The 16,856-nt window shown below is 47.5% G+C and overlaps 1 protein-coding gene across 6 annotated transcripts in view; it reads right to left on the reverse strand.

The window, feature by feature from the left end:
• Tango2 (transport and golgi organization 2 homolog) overlaps positions 1 to 16,856 on the reverse strand; it is a 46,105-nt gene that overhangs the window by 9,449 nt on the left and 19,800 nt on the right. For all 6 annotated transcript variants that reach the window (XM_048452313.3, XM_048452312.3, XM_048452311.3 and 3 more), the window contains 4 exons: positions 14,749 to 14,840; positions 5,846 to 5,934; positions 2,236 to 2,355; positions 1,029 to 1,143 (listed from right to left, as the gene is read on the reverse strand). In XM_048452313.3, the coding sequence (XP_048308270.1) occupies positions 1,029 to 1,143; positions 2,236 to 2,355; positions 5,846 to 5,934; positions 14,749 to 14,804 (380 nt within the window). In that variant the 5' untranslated portion in view covers positions 14,805 to 14,840. The remainder of the gene's footprint in view (positions 1 to 1,028; positions 1,144 to 2,235; positions 2,356 to 5,845; positions 5,935 to 14,748; positions 14,841 to 16,856) is intronic.

Consider the following 16,856-nt stretch of genomic DNA (forward strand, 5'->3'; position numbering starts at 1 on the left):
CCATGTATCTGCCCAGAGAACAACAGAAGCCACTGTGTATCTGCCCAGAGAACAACAGAAGCCACTGTGTATCTGCCCAGAGAACAACAGAAGCCACTGTGTATCTGCCCAGAGAACCACGGGAAGCCACTGTGTATCTGCCCAGAGAACCACGGGAAGCCACTGTGTATCTGCCCACAGAACATCAGCCTTGTTTTCACCCATTTGACATAGCTACTGCAGTCATTCCTGCCTGCATCAGAGCCATGGCTCTGATCTCTTGGGGCTAGATCAGATACAGATGAACTACTGCTGAAAGTGCACACCCAGCTCCATGTTTAAAGAAGAGAGAGATCAGGTTTATGGCCTCCAGGAGCCCCCAGAGTGAGAAAGGAGGATGGCAGCATGCCCTCCTAGCACCCACTCCAGGGCTTCTTCCTGACCATTGCACCTCACTCTGCTTCCACAACCAGTCAGTCTAGCCATGTAGTCCTGGAATGACACAGGGCACACAACTACACAAGGAATGCTCACCTATGAACCTGTGGACCTGCCCCTGTGGTAGGAGCAGCTCAGGACAGATATCTGGGTGTAGGATGTCAACAGCTTCCCTCAGGAGGAAACCTGCAGCTAATAGCATTCACTGACATCAAGGATAAAAGGGAGATAAGGATATTTAACCCACTGAAAGGTCAAGCATATCAAATTTGTGTTCCTATAGCCACATCTCCAACATGAGAACACCTGGGAGCTCAAGCCAAGACAGACTGAGCCAGCTGTTATGAAGCATCCCACAGGAAGTGTGATGGGGCTGGAGCTGCCCCAGAGGCCACTGTCAACTCCCGACAGCAGTTCTGTCACTGCAGGAAGCCGGCAACCACACACTGTCTCAAGAAGCTCTGAGCTTTGGGCCCTATTCTCAGTCAGTGGATCTGAGACAGGCTAGGCCCTCAGATGTTTGCCAAACACCCCTCAAGTGACATCCCGGTAAAGGCCACCGAGCTGACTAGGGCAGGGAGCTGAAGACGTAGTTACCAAGGTAGACCTACCTCAGGTCAGCTGCTATGAGATTAAAGCCGTTGTACAGGTGGCCCTCTGTGGAGACCTTCTTCAGGTAGGAAAGGCTGTCCATGTCATTGGTCAGAAAGTGAGTCACAAGTTCACCTGTAGGCAGGGCACACACATCAGTGGCCAAGGAAGCAGCCATGAAGTTCTGCTGTGGGGAAGACTGAAGCAGGGACTCGGGAGGACATATGAGGTTAGATGCACTGGGGCTCCAACATCTAAGCCGGCCATACCTTGCTAACTGGGCTATTATGGAGAATGGCTTTAAAAATATTTTCTAGGGCTGGGTGGTGGCAGCACGTGCCTTAAATCCCAGCACTTGGGAGGCAGAGACAGACCGATCTCTGACTCTGAGTTTGAGGCTAGCTTGGTCTACAGAGCGAGTTCCAGGACAGCCAAGTCACACAGAGAATCCCTGTCTTGAAAAACAAAACAATTATATATGTATATATATTACACACACACACACACACACACACACACACACACACACACACACACAGACACTCCCCCTGCAGGTAGGAGACAGATCTCAACAGTAAAACCCTTGCCTAGCTTGCTTGATGCCCTGAGTTCAGTCTCCACATGGTAGAACAAACAGATGAATGAAAGAAAATAATGTTCACCTACTATGCCTCTATGTGGAAATTCAGCATCAAGAAAGATGAAACTCAAAGCTGGAGAGATGGCTCAGCAGTTAAAAGCATTGACTGCTCTTCCACAGATCCTGAGTTCAGTTCCCAGCATCCACATAGCATCTTATAACAATCTATAATGGGATCCAATGTTCTCCTCTGGCATGCAGGCATACATGCAGACAAGAACACACACACACACACACACACACACACACACACATTACATAAATAAATAAGTATCTAAAATATAAAAGAAAAATGAAACTCAACTTGCAGGAGGCAATGACACAGTACAGGGCGTCAAGCCTGAAGGGCACTCCCTGGCATAATCACACTGGCAATGCCTCCAGCTCTTCTTCCTGTCACTGTTGTGTGAAGGTCACATGACAGGCTGGGGCTCACCAGCAGAAGCCCTGGCTGGGTACCTTCCTTCCTCGAAGTACCAAGTGAGACCTGCCCGCCTCCATTGCTCTGCCAGTCTTACCTAAGCTCCACCCCAAGGTGTCTCAGCTTTGCTCTACTTAGGTCCCACCCAACCCCACAGACCTCATACCTCTACCACGGGCGGATGGCTCTTGCCGGGGCTGCAGGTAGTTGGTGAGGGCCCCCAGCTTCCCACGTGTGCTGATGCCCAGCCATGTTCCTCCTGCCTTGCCTTCCTCCATGTCGAGTCCTAGAGCAGATGACAGCATTACCACCTGCCAAGTTCCCGTGACGAGTCCCACTGGGACCCTCTGCCCAGTCCTCATGAGACGTGTTCCGTAGCTCTGCCAGGACATACAGTTCCTCACAGGGCCAATGCTGCTGCCACTAGGTCCCACACTAGGTTGTTCAGGCCCTATAAGCCACAGGACAGGAGATGGGAGGTATAGCCCAGGTATGAGTGTGAGAGAGACCCTGGACAACAGGAAGTGTCGCAGCCAGACTATTAGGTCACTACACTCAATGTCATAGTAAAGAGTTACCAAGATATCCTATGAGAAAGTATGTATATACAAGTATGTATGTCTAACGTGAGTGTGTTATTTGCACACCTGTGTGTGCTGGTACATGTACCTGTGCCCAGGCAGGGGCTAGAGGAACACACTAGCACTCTCCACCTTAACCCTCACAACAACAGCTCACTAACTCTGGAGCTAGGAGGGGCCATCACTCCACAGTGGCCCTGTCTCTGCCTTCTACGGCTCTGGGTTCTAGGCAGACAAGGCCATGCTGGTGGGTGCTAGGATAAATTCAGACCCTCATGCTCGTGCGGTGAGTACTCTTACCTGATGAGGCATCTCCCTAACCCTACAATGTCATTTGTTTGAATAAAAACCAATTATAACAGAAAAATAAACATAAAATGCAAACATAGGAAAGAAAACAAACTCTATGGTAGAGAGCAGTAGGTATCACCTACATAGAAAGCTCAAACTGACCCACGGCAACTCACTAGGCCCAGCAAGAGAGCGGGCTGAGAACTAGAGAATGACCATTTACTTGTTCACTTACTTACTGCTATATTTTGAGTCAAGGTCTAATGTAACTCAGGCTGGCCTCGAATTCACTATGTAGTTGCGGCTAGCCTTGAATATCTGATTCTCAGGCGTGTTCTGCCTGTGCCTGGTTTCGGCAATGCGTGCTAGGCAAGCACCAACCGAGCTCCCTCCCTAGCCCTACTTCGTTTCTTTAAGGCAGAGTCTAAAACTATAGCCCAGAAGGGCTTGACGGGTTCTTCATGGTGACACTTCTGTTTCAGACTCAAAAGTTTTGGGATTACAGGGCTGGCTACATCACCATGCCTGGCTTAGAAAATGAAAATTTAACTATACCATTGAAAACACTTAGAGCCCTGAACTGTTGGGCTTAAAAGGTGTGACTACTGTGTCAGTTCAAAAGGACAGTAACAGCGACTGGTACTGGTGCCAAGACACACAGATCAGTGTGCCACACCCAGTGTGCACCTAGTCCAGAGCAGACCCAACATGTCTGCTCAGCTGATTTCAATAAACAATACTGCAACGACTAGGAGGATAAATCTCAACTCTGACCTCACACCAGGCACAAAAACTGATTTCAGAGCTGGAGAGACAGTTATTAACATACCTGCCTTGCAAGTATGAGGATCTGTCTGATTTCCAGAACCCTGTAAGGTTCAGGATGAGGTGGTGCAAGCAGAGAAAGACTGATCGTGGGATCTTGTGATGGGCCAGCCTGGACTAATGAGTGAGTTTAAGGATAACAAGCATTTGTTTACAAGTCTGAAGTTAACTGAAGTTGTCCTCTGGCCCCATGCACACATGTGCACACACATGTACATAAACTCATACATACACATAATAAAGGTTAATTTGAGACAATAGACTGTCAACTTAAGAGGCTTTAACAGAAAAATGTTACGGCTTGGGGGAGGAGCAGGCTTCCTGAACAAGACAAAGAAAAACAAACCATAAAAACTACATTTGTTTTTTAAATTTAATTTTATTATTTCTTAAAGTTTTTTTTTTAAAAAGATTTATTTATTTATTATGTATTCAGTGTTCTGCCTGCATGGCATGTATCCCTGCAGGCCAGAAGAGGGCACCAAATCTCATTACAGATGGTTGTGAGCACAGGTAGTTGCTGGGAATTGAACTCAGGACCTTTGGAAGAGCAGGCATTTCTCCAGCCCCCAAAACTACATTTGTTAAAAATAAAGTATTCTAGTCAGGCAGTAGTGGCACTCGCCTTTAATCCTAGCACTCGAAAGGCAGAAGCAGGCAGATCTCTGTGAGTTCGAGGCCAGCCTGGTCTACAGAGTCAGAGTGAGTTCCAGGCCAAAAAAAAAACCCAAAATGAAAAAGAAAAACATTAAGAAAGTTAGTCGGCAGCCCATTTACCCAATGAAAGGCTCATATCTGGAATGCATAAATAAACCCTACAAATCAACAACTGAAAAACAAATAAGCTTTCACTGTCTGGTCTCCCACATAAAACGACCAAAAAACAAAGCCTATGAAAACATGGGCTTTAAGGAGGATTTGAGTAGGTGTGGTAATGCTCCCTGTAATCCCAGTCAGAAGACAGAGGCAACAAGCTTCAGGCTAGTCAGAAACACACAGTGAGACCCTGTCTCCTCCCATCCAAAGCAAAACGAAACAAAACAAAAACCAGGCTAGGGCGAAGGCTCAGCGGCAGAACACTTGCCTGTCTAGCATGTCTAGGACCCCGGGGTTGATCCCCAGCACCGAGAAACAGCAAACAAAAAGCCAAAAGGGCTGGCAAGGTGAGTAAGTGGGTAAAAGAGCTTGAGGTCAAGCCTGGTGTTTGACCTCCACAATCTACCTGGCAGATTGAGAGAGTGAACACATGCATACATACACACAGATAAGCAAATAGTAAATAAACAAACAAGTAAATAAATAAATGTCACTAAAATAGATAAAGGGTCTGAGAGACTAGAAACAAATGAGATGAGCCCATGAGCCTCATGATGAGAGTCCCCAGGACCTCACTGTGATATGAGGTCAGAGCTGAAGATCCAGGAGACTAAGGCAGAGAGCCCAGAGCTATTTCCAGAGATTGATTAATTGCGTGGCAGGAGCAAAAGAACCACACAGAAGGACCATAGTGGACAGTGCTCACCGAGGGTAGGTAGTGCTGTCTGCTCCCAGAAATCAGACTGGAAAACCCATTAACTCCTGGGCTTCTGGGTTCAGCAGTCAAAAATACTTTGCTAAAATGGGGGACGGCTCCTTACCTTTCTAACAGGTAAAGATCAAAGATCTAAAAATCAAACTATCTCTTGACAATTGGCCTGTATCTAGGGAAAGCTTACTGATGTCTACGAATTCAAAATATACCCAATATAGGCTGTGGGGCGAAGGGTGCAGGTGGGAATATGAACACAGATATGAAAATATATGTAGATATACACACACGACAATGCTCCAAAGACCAAGCAATGTGGTCTAGTCTCACGGGCTGACTATTTCTTCTAGAACACCATAGTATGTGAAAATACAAGGGGCATACTGGTGTCCAGTTCTAAGATATGCCCGATTCTGGGGCTGGCTGAATCCCCGAAGTCATTCATGCCTACTTCTGCATTCAGCGCTGCATGTGGAAGCAGGGCCATTACTAGCCTTATTTGTTGGGTGCCACCGTAGACAGCTGCTCACCAGGTGTGAAGAAACACTTACCACTGAGGATCTCATTGTTGTTCCCCCAGAAGTCTGCCAACTTGGAGGGCCTGTTGTAGAATTCATCTCTGTTGGCTGCCAAGATGAGCCTGGGAGAAGAAAGTTCAAGGGAAGCCATGTGCTGGGGACTGAACTGCATATGCTCCTTCATGCAGCTGCACCTCCAGCCTCTCTGGTTTGACACTAAATTTACAGCAGCAGCAACATAAATAAGAATCCCCCCATTTGTTGCCATACATTCTAGGCAGCTCCTGGAAAGCTACATCCAGAGCCCCTGCTCAGGAGACAGGCGCTAGGAAGAGGTTTAAGAAGGAGGCAGGATAGAAAGGGAACTGCGGAGACATGGGAAAGGAAAGGGCTGACATATCTCACCAACTCAGGGCTGAGAATTCTAGTACAGTTAATACTTACTGTTAAGACTGCCTGCATAGGGCAGGTACATGAGATGGCTCAGTGGTTAAGAGTATGGACTGCTCTTCCAGAGGACTGGAGTTTGATTCCCAGGACCCGCATCAGGAAGCTCACAATCACTTGTAACTCCAGCTCAAGGGGGTCCCACGTATCTGTTGGGGGCACCTGTACTGATGTGCCCATATCCATAAAAATATAAATAATCACCGGGTGGTGGTGCACACCTTTAATCTCAGCACTTGGGGAGGTGGATCTCTGTGAGTTCGAGGCCAGCCTGGTCTACAGAGCTAGTTCCGAGACAGCTAAGGCTGTTACACAGAGAAACCCTGTCTCGAAAGATGAAATAAAATAAAATAAAGTCATACCTATAGCTTTTTTAAGAAACTTTTTTTATAATTTACTTATTTGTATTTTATGTACATTGGTGTTTTGCCCACATGTATATCTGTGTGAGAGTGTCAGATCCTCTGGAACAAGAGTTACAGACAGCTGTGAGCTGCCATGTGGGTTCTGAGAATTGAACCTGGGTCCTCTGGAAGAGCAGTCAGTGCTCTTAACCACGGAGTTATCCCTCCATCCCACATACATACACCTCTGAGACAGACCTTCACAAGGCACAGTATCCTACACCTTTGAGATGTGCTTTCAGAAGGCAACAGAATAATACTGCAGACACTGAAGCATGTCTGGGGAAGCCCACACCTGCCTCGGGCATGGCTTGATGCCTGAGTGTCCCTACTAACCTCTCTGCCAAAACCTCTTCTCAATAAACTCAACTCTGCTTTATGTTGACTTACCCTGAGATTTTTTTTCTGTGGTGAAGTCAAGCAAGGCATGATGATACACAACTTTAGTCCCAGCACTAGACAGGCAGAGACAAAGGTAGAGGCAGGCAGATCTCTATGAGTTTCAGGCCAGCCAGAGCTATATAATGAGACCTCCATTAAAATAATAATAATTAAAAAAAATTAAAAGAACCATGCCCACACTTTACTGCCGTTACCTGAGTGGACATCTCTCAGGCGGCTGTAGGAGGCAGAGAGGCAGCATGCAGCTGTTTATCGGCCTCTGCCTGATGGCCACTAACAGGTTCTCATGGCTCAGCTTGGGGAGACTGATCTTCTAGGGCTTGTGGGACAGTCTCCTTTCATGCCATACCCCAAACGGGTCAGGCCACTTTCCTTCTTCCACCTGTCTGCCCTGCCCACTGCAAACACTCAAGCAGACCTAGAAATGTGAGCTTCCATCCTAAACTTGAGGACACACAGGACATCAGTAGCTCCATCTTGTTTATGGAAGGTCTCCTGTGGAAGCCTCAGCTTCTCGACTACCCTACTCCCTTGGCCCCAGTTCTCACTTACGGCACAGAGTCACCTAGGGTAGGGAGAGGTAGTTACTGTTCTTGAGATGGACTGTGATGGTTTGAATGAAAATGGCCCCCATAGGCTCACAGGAGTGGCACTCCTAAGACGTGTGGCCTTGTTGGAGAAAGTAATATCACTATGGGTGGGCTTTGAGGTTTCAGTTTCTCAAGTCAAGCCAGCCCTGGTTAAATGCTTTTCTTTATAAAAGTTGCCATGGTATCTCATCACAGCAACAGAATCCTAACTAAGACACAGACACAGATACCCACAGAACAATTCTTTGCACCTTCAACAGGCAAGTTCCAATGAGCCCATGTCTCCCCATCTCTGTTCTGCTCCTTTTGGGGTAGAGTTGTCCCATATCGTGGCAGTAACGCCAGCATTCCCAAGGCCACATTTTTCACGGAGTCCAGCCTGCAGTGGCTAGCAGGGAAAAAAAACCATAGACCTCGAGGCCCCATTCTACCCAGAGGTAGGGTCAGTTTCCAGCTGGTTCTACTCCTGAAAATGAGTTGGGGACAGTGGAGCCAGGAAGCCTCTGCTGTCGAACATTCCTTTACACTGTATGAATATATGTCATTGTGATTGGTTTAATAACTGAACAGAATGAGGTTAGGCAGTAGAGCCAGACTAGGAGAATACTGGAAGAAGGGCAGAGTCTGAAGTTGCCAGAGGGAGCGGGAGATGAATGTGCCATGAACATGTGGTAGAGCACAAATAAGGAATATGGGTTAACTTAAAATGTAAGAACTAGTTAATAATAAGCCTGAGCTATTGGCCAAACATTTATAAGTAATGTTAGGACTTCCTGTCAGTTATTTGGGAGCTGGAGGATGGGACAGAAACTCCCACCTTCAAGCCCCGGCTGGTAGTCTGCTCTCAGGGAGTTCTGCACCCAGAACCAGGCAGCGACTGCTGGCCCCAGGAACTAATTCTTACATAATTCCAGAAAAGGAAATATGAAATAAGTACATAAAAAGGGAAAGAAAAGCTGACTAAGCAGAACTTTCTATCCTAAGATGTTCAACTACTTTTTTGTTTGTTTGTTTGTTTGTTTTTTCAAGACAGGGTTTCTCTGTAGCTTTTGGAGCCTGTCCTGGAACTAGTTCTTGTCGACCAGGTTGGCCTCAAACTCACAGAGATCCCTCTGCCTCTGCCTCCTGAGTGCTGGGATTAAAGGCGTGTGCCACCACTGCCCAGGCTCAACTACTTATTTTTTAAAAAAATGTATTTTGGGGGGCTAGAGAGATGATCTCAGTGGTCTGGAAGAGGCCCTGGGTTCAATTCTCAGCATTCACACTCTTCTAAACTGTCTGTAATTCCAGTTCCAGGGGCTCCTCACACAGACATACATGCAGGCAAAAGACAAATTCACATAAAATAGAAAGAAATAAATTAACAACAAAAGACTTTAAAAAAATTATATAGCCTGGTGGTGGTAGCACATACCTTTCTTTAATCCCAGCACTCAAAAGGTAGAGGCAAGCCACTCTCTGAGTTCAAGGCCAGCATGGTCTATAAAGAAAAATCCTATCTCAAAAACCAAAAGAAAAAATACTTTTCCTTGAACTTTTTATTATTTTTGTGTATGAGTGCTTGGCCTGCATGTATGTCTATGCATCACCCACACGCAGCCCATGGAACTGGATCCCCTGGAACTCGAGTTACAGGTGGCTGGGAGCTGCCATGTGGGTGCTGGGAATCAAGCCTGAGTCCTCTGGAAGAGCAACCAGTGCTCTTAATTGCTGAGTCATCTCTCTAATTCCTCACCTGCCTATTTTAAGCAAGAAATATGTTTGCCTAATTGAAGAACTGAAGAACACTAACTGCTGGGCTATTTTTATCACAGGTTCAACTGCTGATGGCTTGTGGGGACTTTATAATCAGGAATGTGCTAGAGAGATGAGCACCCACATAAAGTCCTAGATGAGAATAGAAGCAACTCCCTCAGCTCACACTTGGGAGGGACTGTAGTACCCATGAAGGTTCCTAGCACTCATTTGAATGTTGGGTGTGCACGGTGGCCTGTCTTTAACTCTAGCCATGGAGCAAGATGAGTAGCAGGTTACCCACATTGGCAAGCTCTGGAGTCACCTGAGAGACTCTGTCTCAATGCATAAGGTAGAGTGACAGAAGAACTGCGACAGGAACCCCAGGCCTCCACATGCATGTGCACAAATGCACGCATACATGTGCATGTGCATACCTTAACACTCATGCACCCACACATATGCATGCATACCACATGATTAAGAAAAACATTTTTAATTAGAATGTATCATTTTAGCTTTGTGCATGGGAGTGAAACACTGACATCTCCCCAGTAAATGGAGGGGCATGCTTTTACTACAGTTGCATGGCTTTGATCTGGACAGGCTACACTGACTTACTGTGGTTATTGATCAACCTTGTCAAAGTTGTTAGGTTGCCTGTAAGAGTATTTCATATGATCAGTTATAGAGTTTGAGGTGCACACAATTGCCAATCAGAGTAAAAGACATTTATTTGCTTTACTTTTGCCCTATTCCTTTAGGAGGCATTATGCTAGGTCCTGAGTTCAACCCTTAACTCCAATAATTGCTTTATTGTATTTTATTTTTGCAGTGTTGAGGACAGAAGATAACTCTCTACCACTGAGCTATCTATACATCACACCCCAAGAGTTAGTTTCAAGCATCCTTTCCAGTATTGTATTTTATAATTCTGACCTGGGAGATTTTAGACTCTTTTGGGATCATGGCAGAAATCTAAAGCACTGCTCCCTTGTCCTCTCAGGGAACAAGTCAGAAGCTATGTGGTTGCAACTGAGGTGACACCTGCTGTCTGCCACTGTCACTGGACATCCCTGGAGCTGGAATAGAAGTAGCTACCAGAAGTGAACTTCATCCAGAAAGCTAAAATATGGTTCATATTCATTCACTTGCCCAGGGCTGACTTAGTGAGATCTGTATTAGAGCCTCTTCACCTCCATCAGAAAATCAGACCAGTGTGATGTAAGCTGGCAGCTAAGCTTCCTCCTTGTAGACATGAGCATCCAAGTGCAGGGAGAAATCCCCTGGGAAAGCCATCGTGCTGACTGATCTCCTTGGAGCCCTGGCGTCCCCCTCTGCCATAATGGATCACCACAGGCTGGCAGCTTTAGCAACAACATTCATTGCCTTGTAGCTCTGCAGGCTGCGAGTTCAAGATCACAGCACTGGCAGGGACGGTTCCCACCAAGGGCCCGTTGTCTACTTCTCTGTTCCTATCCAACGTTCTTCTGTATGTCTGTATTCTAGTCTCTCAGGCACTCAGCGTACTGAATCAAGACCCACCTGTATGGCTTCGTTTTACCTTAATCGCTTCTTTAAAGTCTATCTCTAAAAAGAGTTGTATTCTGATGTATTGGCAGTTAGGATTTTTATTTTTTACGTTTTGGTTTTTTTCAAGACAGAGTCTCAGTCTATAGCTGTGATAAATTGCTGTCCTGGATTTGACCAAGATCCACCTCTCTCTGGAGTGCTGGGATTAAAGGACTGCACTACTATACCCGGCTGCAGTTAGAATTTAAACACAGGATCATCCTGCGGTTACGGGTAGCTGTCCAGTTACTTTTTTATTGCTGTGATAAAACACTGTGACCAAGGCACCTTATAAAAGAAAGTATTTAATTTGGGGCTCACAGTTTCAGAGGGTTAGAGTTCATGATGGTCAAGCAAAGGTATGGTGGCAAAAACAACGGGAGCTCACATCTTTTTTTAAATTTTATTTTATTTGCACTAGTATTTAACCAGTGCATGGATATCTTTGTATGTCTTTGTGAGGGTGTCCGATCTTGGAGTTACAGATAGTTGTGAGCTGCCATGTGGGTGCTGGGAATTGAACCCAGGTCCTTTGGAAGAACAGCCAGTGCTCTTAACCACTGAACCATCTCTCCAGCCCTGAGAGCTCATATCTTAATCCACAAGCTGGAGAGTCACTGAGAGTGGCCCAAATTTTCTGAAACCTCAAACCTCATCCTCCAGTGACAAACCTCCTCTCCTCCAAAAAGGCCATACTTCCTAATCCTTCCCAAACAGTTCCACCACCTGAGGACCAAGTATTCAAACCTATGAGCCTATGGGAGCCATTCTCAGTCAAACCTAAGGAGACTTCGCCCACTTCAAAAGCCATCTGTGACAGACATTGTCCTGAGGACCAAGCCTAGCATTGTGATACATTTTTTATTTCTTTCAGAATTTCATGTTGCCCAGGTTGGCCTTGAACCTCCTCTTTGCATCCCCAAGTGCTGTGATTACAAGGTGTGAGCCACATCTGGATCCCAATTGCTATTTAAGGCTCAGGCGATTTAAGCCTGTTTCCTATATGTGGTTGTGAGCCTAGCCTTTAACGGCTGAGCCATCTCTCCAGCCCTTAAGCCCATTTCCTAATTATATTGTTGATTGAATCATGGTTGGTCCTCAGGATCTCAGCCTAACTGGATGTGAAAGGGATCTGCAGTGTGGCCCAGGTGATTGGTAAGTCTTAGAGATTGCCCCCAGAGGTCAGAGCCTCTCCCAGCAGGGATGAGGTGGGCGGAGCTTGCCACATGCACAGGCTCTGAGTATTCCCTGGTGGGAGAGGAAAAGCTAAACTTCAGCCACCCAAAGCTGGACAGAGATGGCAGGCCATGCCCCAGTATGGATCTGTTAACGTCTGAGCATTGCAGAAAGGAAGCCAGTGACTACATACCCCAGGAATGAGGATGGTGGTAGTGTTCCTCCTCTTCCTGCCGGTCTGTCTTGTCCTGCCCGAGCCCACTGTGTAACTGGGATGCTAGGTGTGTGCTGCCCACTTGGCTCTCACAGGTCTTCACCACCTACTTGGACACGATGTACTCTTGCCAATTTCTTATCCTTCTTTCCTCCCATTTTAATTTTACCTGCAGGTGGTCTTCAAGAAACAAACTATCAAGTGAGCTCTGCCAACCCTGGAATTTACATGTCACTTAAGACTAAGAAGCTGTTTGTTGGGCTGGGTCACCCCAAATGGAAACACAATTTTGTTTTTGCTGGTGCGGGGGAACTTAGATGAATTTAAGGGCTGAGGAAGCGGAGGAGCAAGTTGAACCACTTCTCAGCTTAGTACCTGAAGGCTCAGATCCATACTTTACTGCCTACATTTTTGGTTTCTCTTCATTTTTTTGAGACGGGGTTTCTCTGAGTAGCCTTGGCTGTCCTGGAACTCACGCTGTAGACCAGGCTGGCCTCTAACTCAAAGAGATCTGTCCACCTCCTGAGTGCTAGGATTAAAGATGTACGCCACCCTCTAGAGGGGATCCCAGGTGTCCACTGGGATGTCCCAGCTGGGTCCTTGGGCAGCAGATCAGAGGGTGCCTGAACTGGCCTTGCCCCACTATCACACTGATAATTATCTCGAATATCACCATAGAATCTTCGTCCAGCGACAGATGGAAATAGAGACAAAGACCCTCATCAGAGCAACGGTCTGAGCTCCCAAGGTCCAGTTGAAGGGTAGAAGGAGGGAGAAGATGAGCAAGGAAGTCTGGACTGCGAGGAGTTGGTCCACCCACTGAGATAGTGTGCCTGTTCTAATGGGAACTCACCAAATCCAGCTGGACCGGGACTGAATGAGCATGCGATCAAACTGGACTCTCTGAATGTGGCTGACAAGGGGAGCTGACTGAGAAGCCATTGATAAAGGCACTGGGATTTGTTTCTACTGCATGTACTGGCTTTTTGGGACCCTAGTCTATTTGGATGCAAAGCTTCCTAGACCTGGATATAGAGGAGAGGGCCTTGGACTTCCCACAGGGCAGGGTTCCCTGCCCTCTCTTAAGGAGGGAGGGGGAGGGAGGAGGGTGAGTGGGGAAGCAGGAGAGGAATAGGAGGAGGGGAGGAAGTGTAAATTTTTGAATGGAAAAAATAAAAAAAAAAGATGTATGCCACCACCACCCAGCTTTTTAGTTTTTAAAACTGTATATATATGGTGTTTTGCCTACATATACATCTGTGCATCACTGGAGTGCCTGGTGTCTGTGGAGGCCAGAAGAGGGCACTGGGGTCCCTGGAACTCACATTACAGACAGTGGTGAACTGCCAAATGGGTCCTGTCCTCTAGAAGAACAGCAAGCCATCTCTCCAGCACCTCCACTGGGATCTTATTATGAGAGTGACGCATACGGCTCTGCTCCAGGCACTGGAGTAGGGGCTGTTTCTCATGCTTGTTATTGGTATATTCATTAGTTTAATCACTCTCACCAGCCAGCCCCTCAATGTAACCACCTCTTTATCACTTTCCTTACAATATTCCACCTGAAGAATGCTCCCTGACTCCCTCTGATCTCCTGCCTGGGACCACTGGAATCACTTCCTTTAGACTGACCCAACTCTGCTGCCTGTCCTCTGCAGAAAGAGAAAGGTTACGCCCCTACCTTCACACTCCGCAGCCCGAAATGAGGGAATTCAGTCACTGTGACAGCAGGGTGTGTCTCAGCTATTCTGCACAGTGACTCAGCATGAGAGCCTCACTGAAACAACTCAGATCATTTCTATAACACATCTTCAGAGTCTGAAAATGCTCCAGGCAAATGCATAAGAGAGGAGTTCTGAAATCCATTTCTCATTATGGGTTAAGTCTCTGCCTTATTCACATGTCCTGGGGAAAGAAGGGGCCCCTGTTCACTCTTACCTGCCCACTGTTTCCCATGTCCTTGGCTGGTACTCCAGCGTCTCCAGTTTCCTCACTCCTCAGACTGAGAGCCCAAAACTCATGGATGCTTTCCTCAGTCTGCTACCACCCAGACCACTCGTCCAAACCAACACAGAAGAGTCTCGGTCACCATCATCAATTATGCGGCTACAACCCTAGCCACAACCCACAGAACTGCACCTCATCCCCCTGTCTTGCCACACCTGCACATTAGCTCTGAGTCCCTGAACCCCACGCTAAGCAACCACTGTCCAGGACAGCAGGACCAGGCCTGGGCAGGTTGCCTCCAGACATCAGGACTTGGCTGTTCAGAGCCTGCCCCACACTCCCAGCAGCCTGCCCCTGTCTCTTGCATACATGGCACTCTAGTGGTGAGGAGAAGCCATGTACCCCAGGCCCAGTGCAGCATGGCAGAGGCAGAACAAGGGCATTCATTACCTGTATGCATTTTTGGAAACAGGACGAGGATCAAACTTAAAGAAGATGATGCACATGGGTTGTAAGGGTGGCTTTGCTCACACGTCACAGGTCTGTGGGGAAAGGAGAACAGTGAGCTGTGAACAGCAGTGTCAGAGGGCCTTTTAGATGTCTCGAAGGCCCAGAACACAACACCAGTGAGTGGGGGTGGACAATGAGAACCAGGTGCTTGGTGACAACACAGATACTGCCCTTCATCTGGACACATCAGCATCACCTTGTAACTCCACCACCATTACATTCCCTGACCCTGGAACACCACATGGGGGTTGTGAGTGGGTGCTAGAAGGGGCAGCAGCAGAACTAGGAACCACATGTGAAGCTAGGGTGAAGGGGTAGCAAATCCTCTCCCCTGAAATGGCACCAAGTACTCCCCATGAGCCACTGTGGGAGATACCTTCATTTCAGCCCACAACATCCCAAGGTCAGACATCAGGGCCCACTCACCTGGGATGATTTGTGATACATGTCCCTGCAGGCCTCTGTCCAGCACACACACCTACTATTCCAAAGGACCTAATGGTTCTGCATACCCACATTAGGAGGCAGAAACCTGTGCTGGGCATGTGCACACACACATGGTGCTAAGTGAGCATGGAGTAAGAGCACAATCCCTTGCCACATGGAACCTATGCCTCAGAGCCTCCTGGCCCAGAAGGCATTTCCCTGCGTTTTCTAGATCTGAGATTAGATCTAGTCTAGATGCATCAACTCTGGAAAGGAGACTCAAAGAGTCTTTGAGTACACAGGTGCCATGATTTAGTGTTCCAGGACATAGCTAATGCCTACAGCTGAAACCCGGGACAGCTAAGAAACTGTTTCAGCACTGAGGGGGCCAAACAGTGAGCAGGGGGGCAGTGTGCACAGACTCGAGTCCACTCTAAGGGCTAAGTGCGGGACTGTGTGTCACTCTGCAGATATGTACATGCTTCTATGTTCATGTGTACCTGTGCATGGCATTTGTCCGCAGTGTGACATTGTCTTCATGAGCACATGCATGTCCAGAGGAGGCCAACGCGTCACAAAGACACAGACAGAAGATGCCTCGGAGGTCAGGGTAGCTGGGTGGGGGGGTCAGGTCAGGCTGTGTTCACTCTCGGGTCTGGGAAGAATAGATGCAGTGGCCTTGGCACTAAGGTGCTAATCATGACATGACCACTTGAGTTTGGGTGCCTCCTAGGAGACGGCACATGTAAGATGGGTCTGAGGTCCTTGATGGCTCTCCATATAGGAGACCAGCACAAGGCCTAGCCCAGTCTCTACAGGTTAAGGCACCCATGTCCCCAGTCTCCATGTAGCTATACAGGGCACTGTCCTAGAGGAGGGCCTCTAAAGCCTCCATGGGCACATTAGAAAGCACGGCCTGGAGACCTGCAGACGGCTGTCACTTACTTTTTCAGGAATCCTAACAGCCACTCCAGCCTCGGAGGAGGCCCCAGGTCTGGGGACACTAGGGATATCCCTGGGACAGACACTGGCAATTCTAATTCTTGGGTCTATGAAATGAAAAGACTGTGCCTTTGTACTCATAGAACTGCTTATCTCTGCCACATTAGGCCTGCCACCAAAGCAGTGCCTGCCACAGTGGCAGAGGGGGCTCAGGCCACAGCCTGCCTTGGCTACAACCTGCCTGAGAGCCCCATAGAAGCAGGCAGGCTCATGAAAGCTTTGCATGGACAATGCCACAACGTGTCTGTCCCCAGAGAATCTGGCAAACTGGGGCTTAGTGATTAAGAAAACTGGCTGTGGGGCTGGAGACATGTTTCAGTGGTTAAGAGCACTCACTGACTGAAGGAAGGAAAGAAAACTGGCCGCTCTTCCAGAGGATCCAGGTTCAATCCGCAGCACCCATGTGGAGGCTCACAACCATCTGTAACTCCAGTCTCAGAGCACCAACTCTGTCATCTGTAGGTACCAGGCACACACATGGTGCACACATGTACATGCAGGCAAAACATTCATACACATAACAGGGTTTTTTTTTTTAATATATTAGAAGGGGCTGGTCTCTGAGAAATTGGGCCTACCTAGCAGTCCATGAAACAGAGACAGATTCACACTATAGGGCC

This window comes from Myodes glareolus, chromosome 2 (assembly GCF_982192425.1).
Source record: "Myodes glareolus chromosome 2, mMyoGla1.1, whole genome shotgun sequence".
Classification (NCBI taxonomy): domain Eukaryota; kingdom Metazoa; phylum Chordata; class Mammalia; order Rodentia; family Cricetidae; genus Myodes; species Myodes glareolus.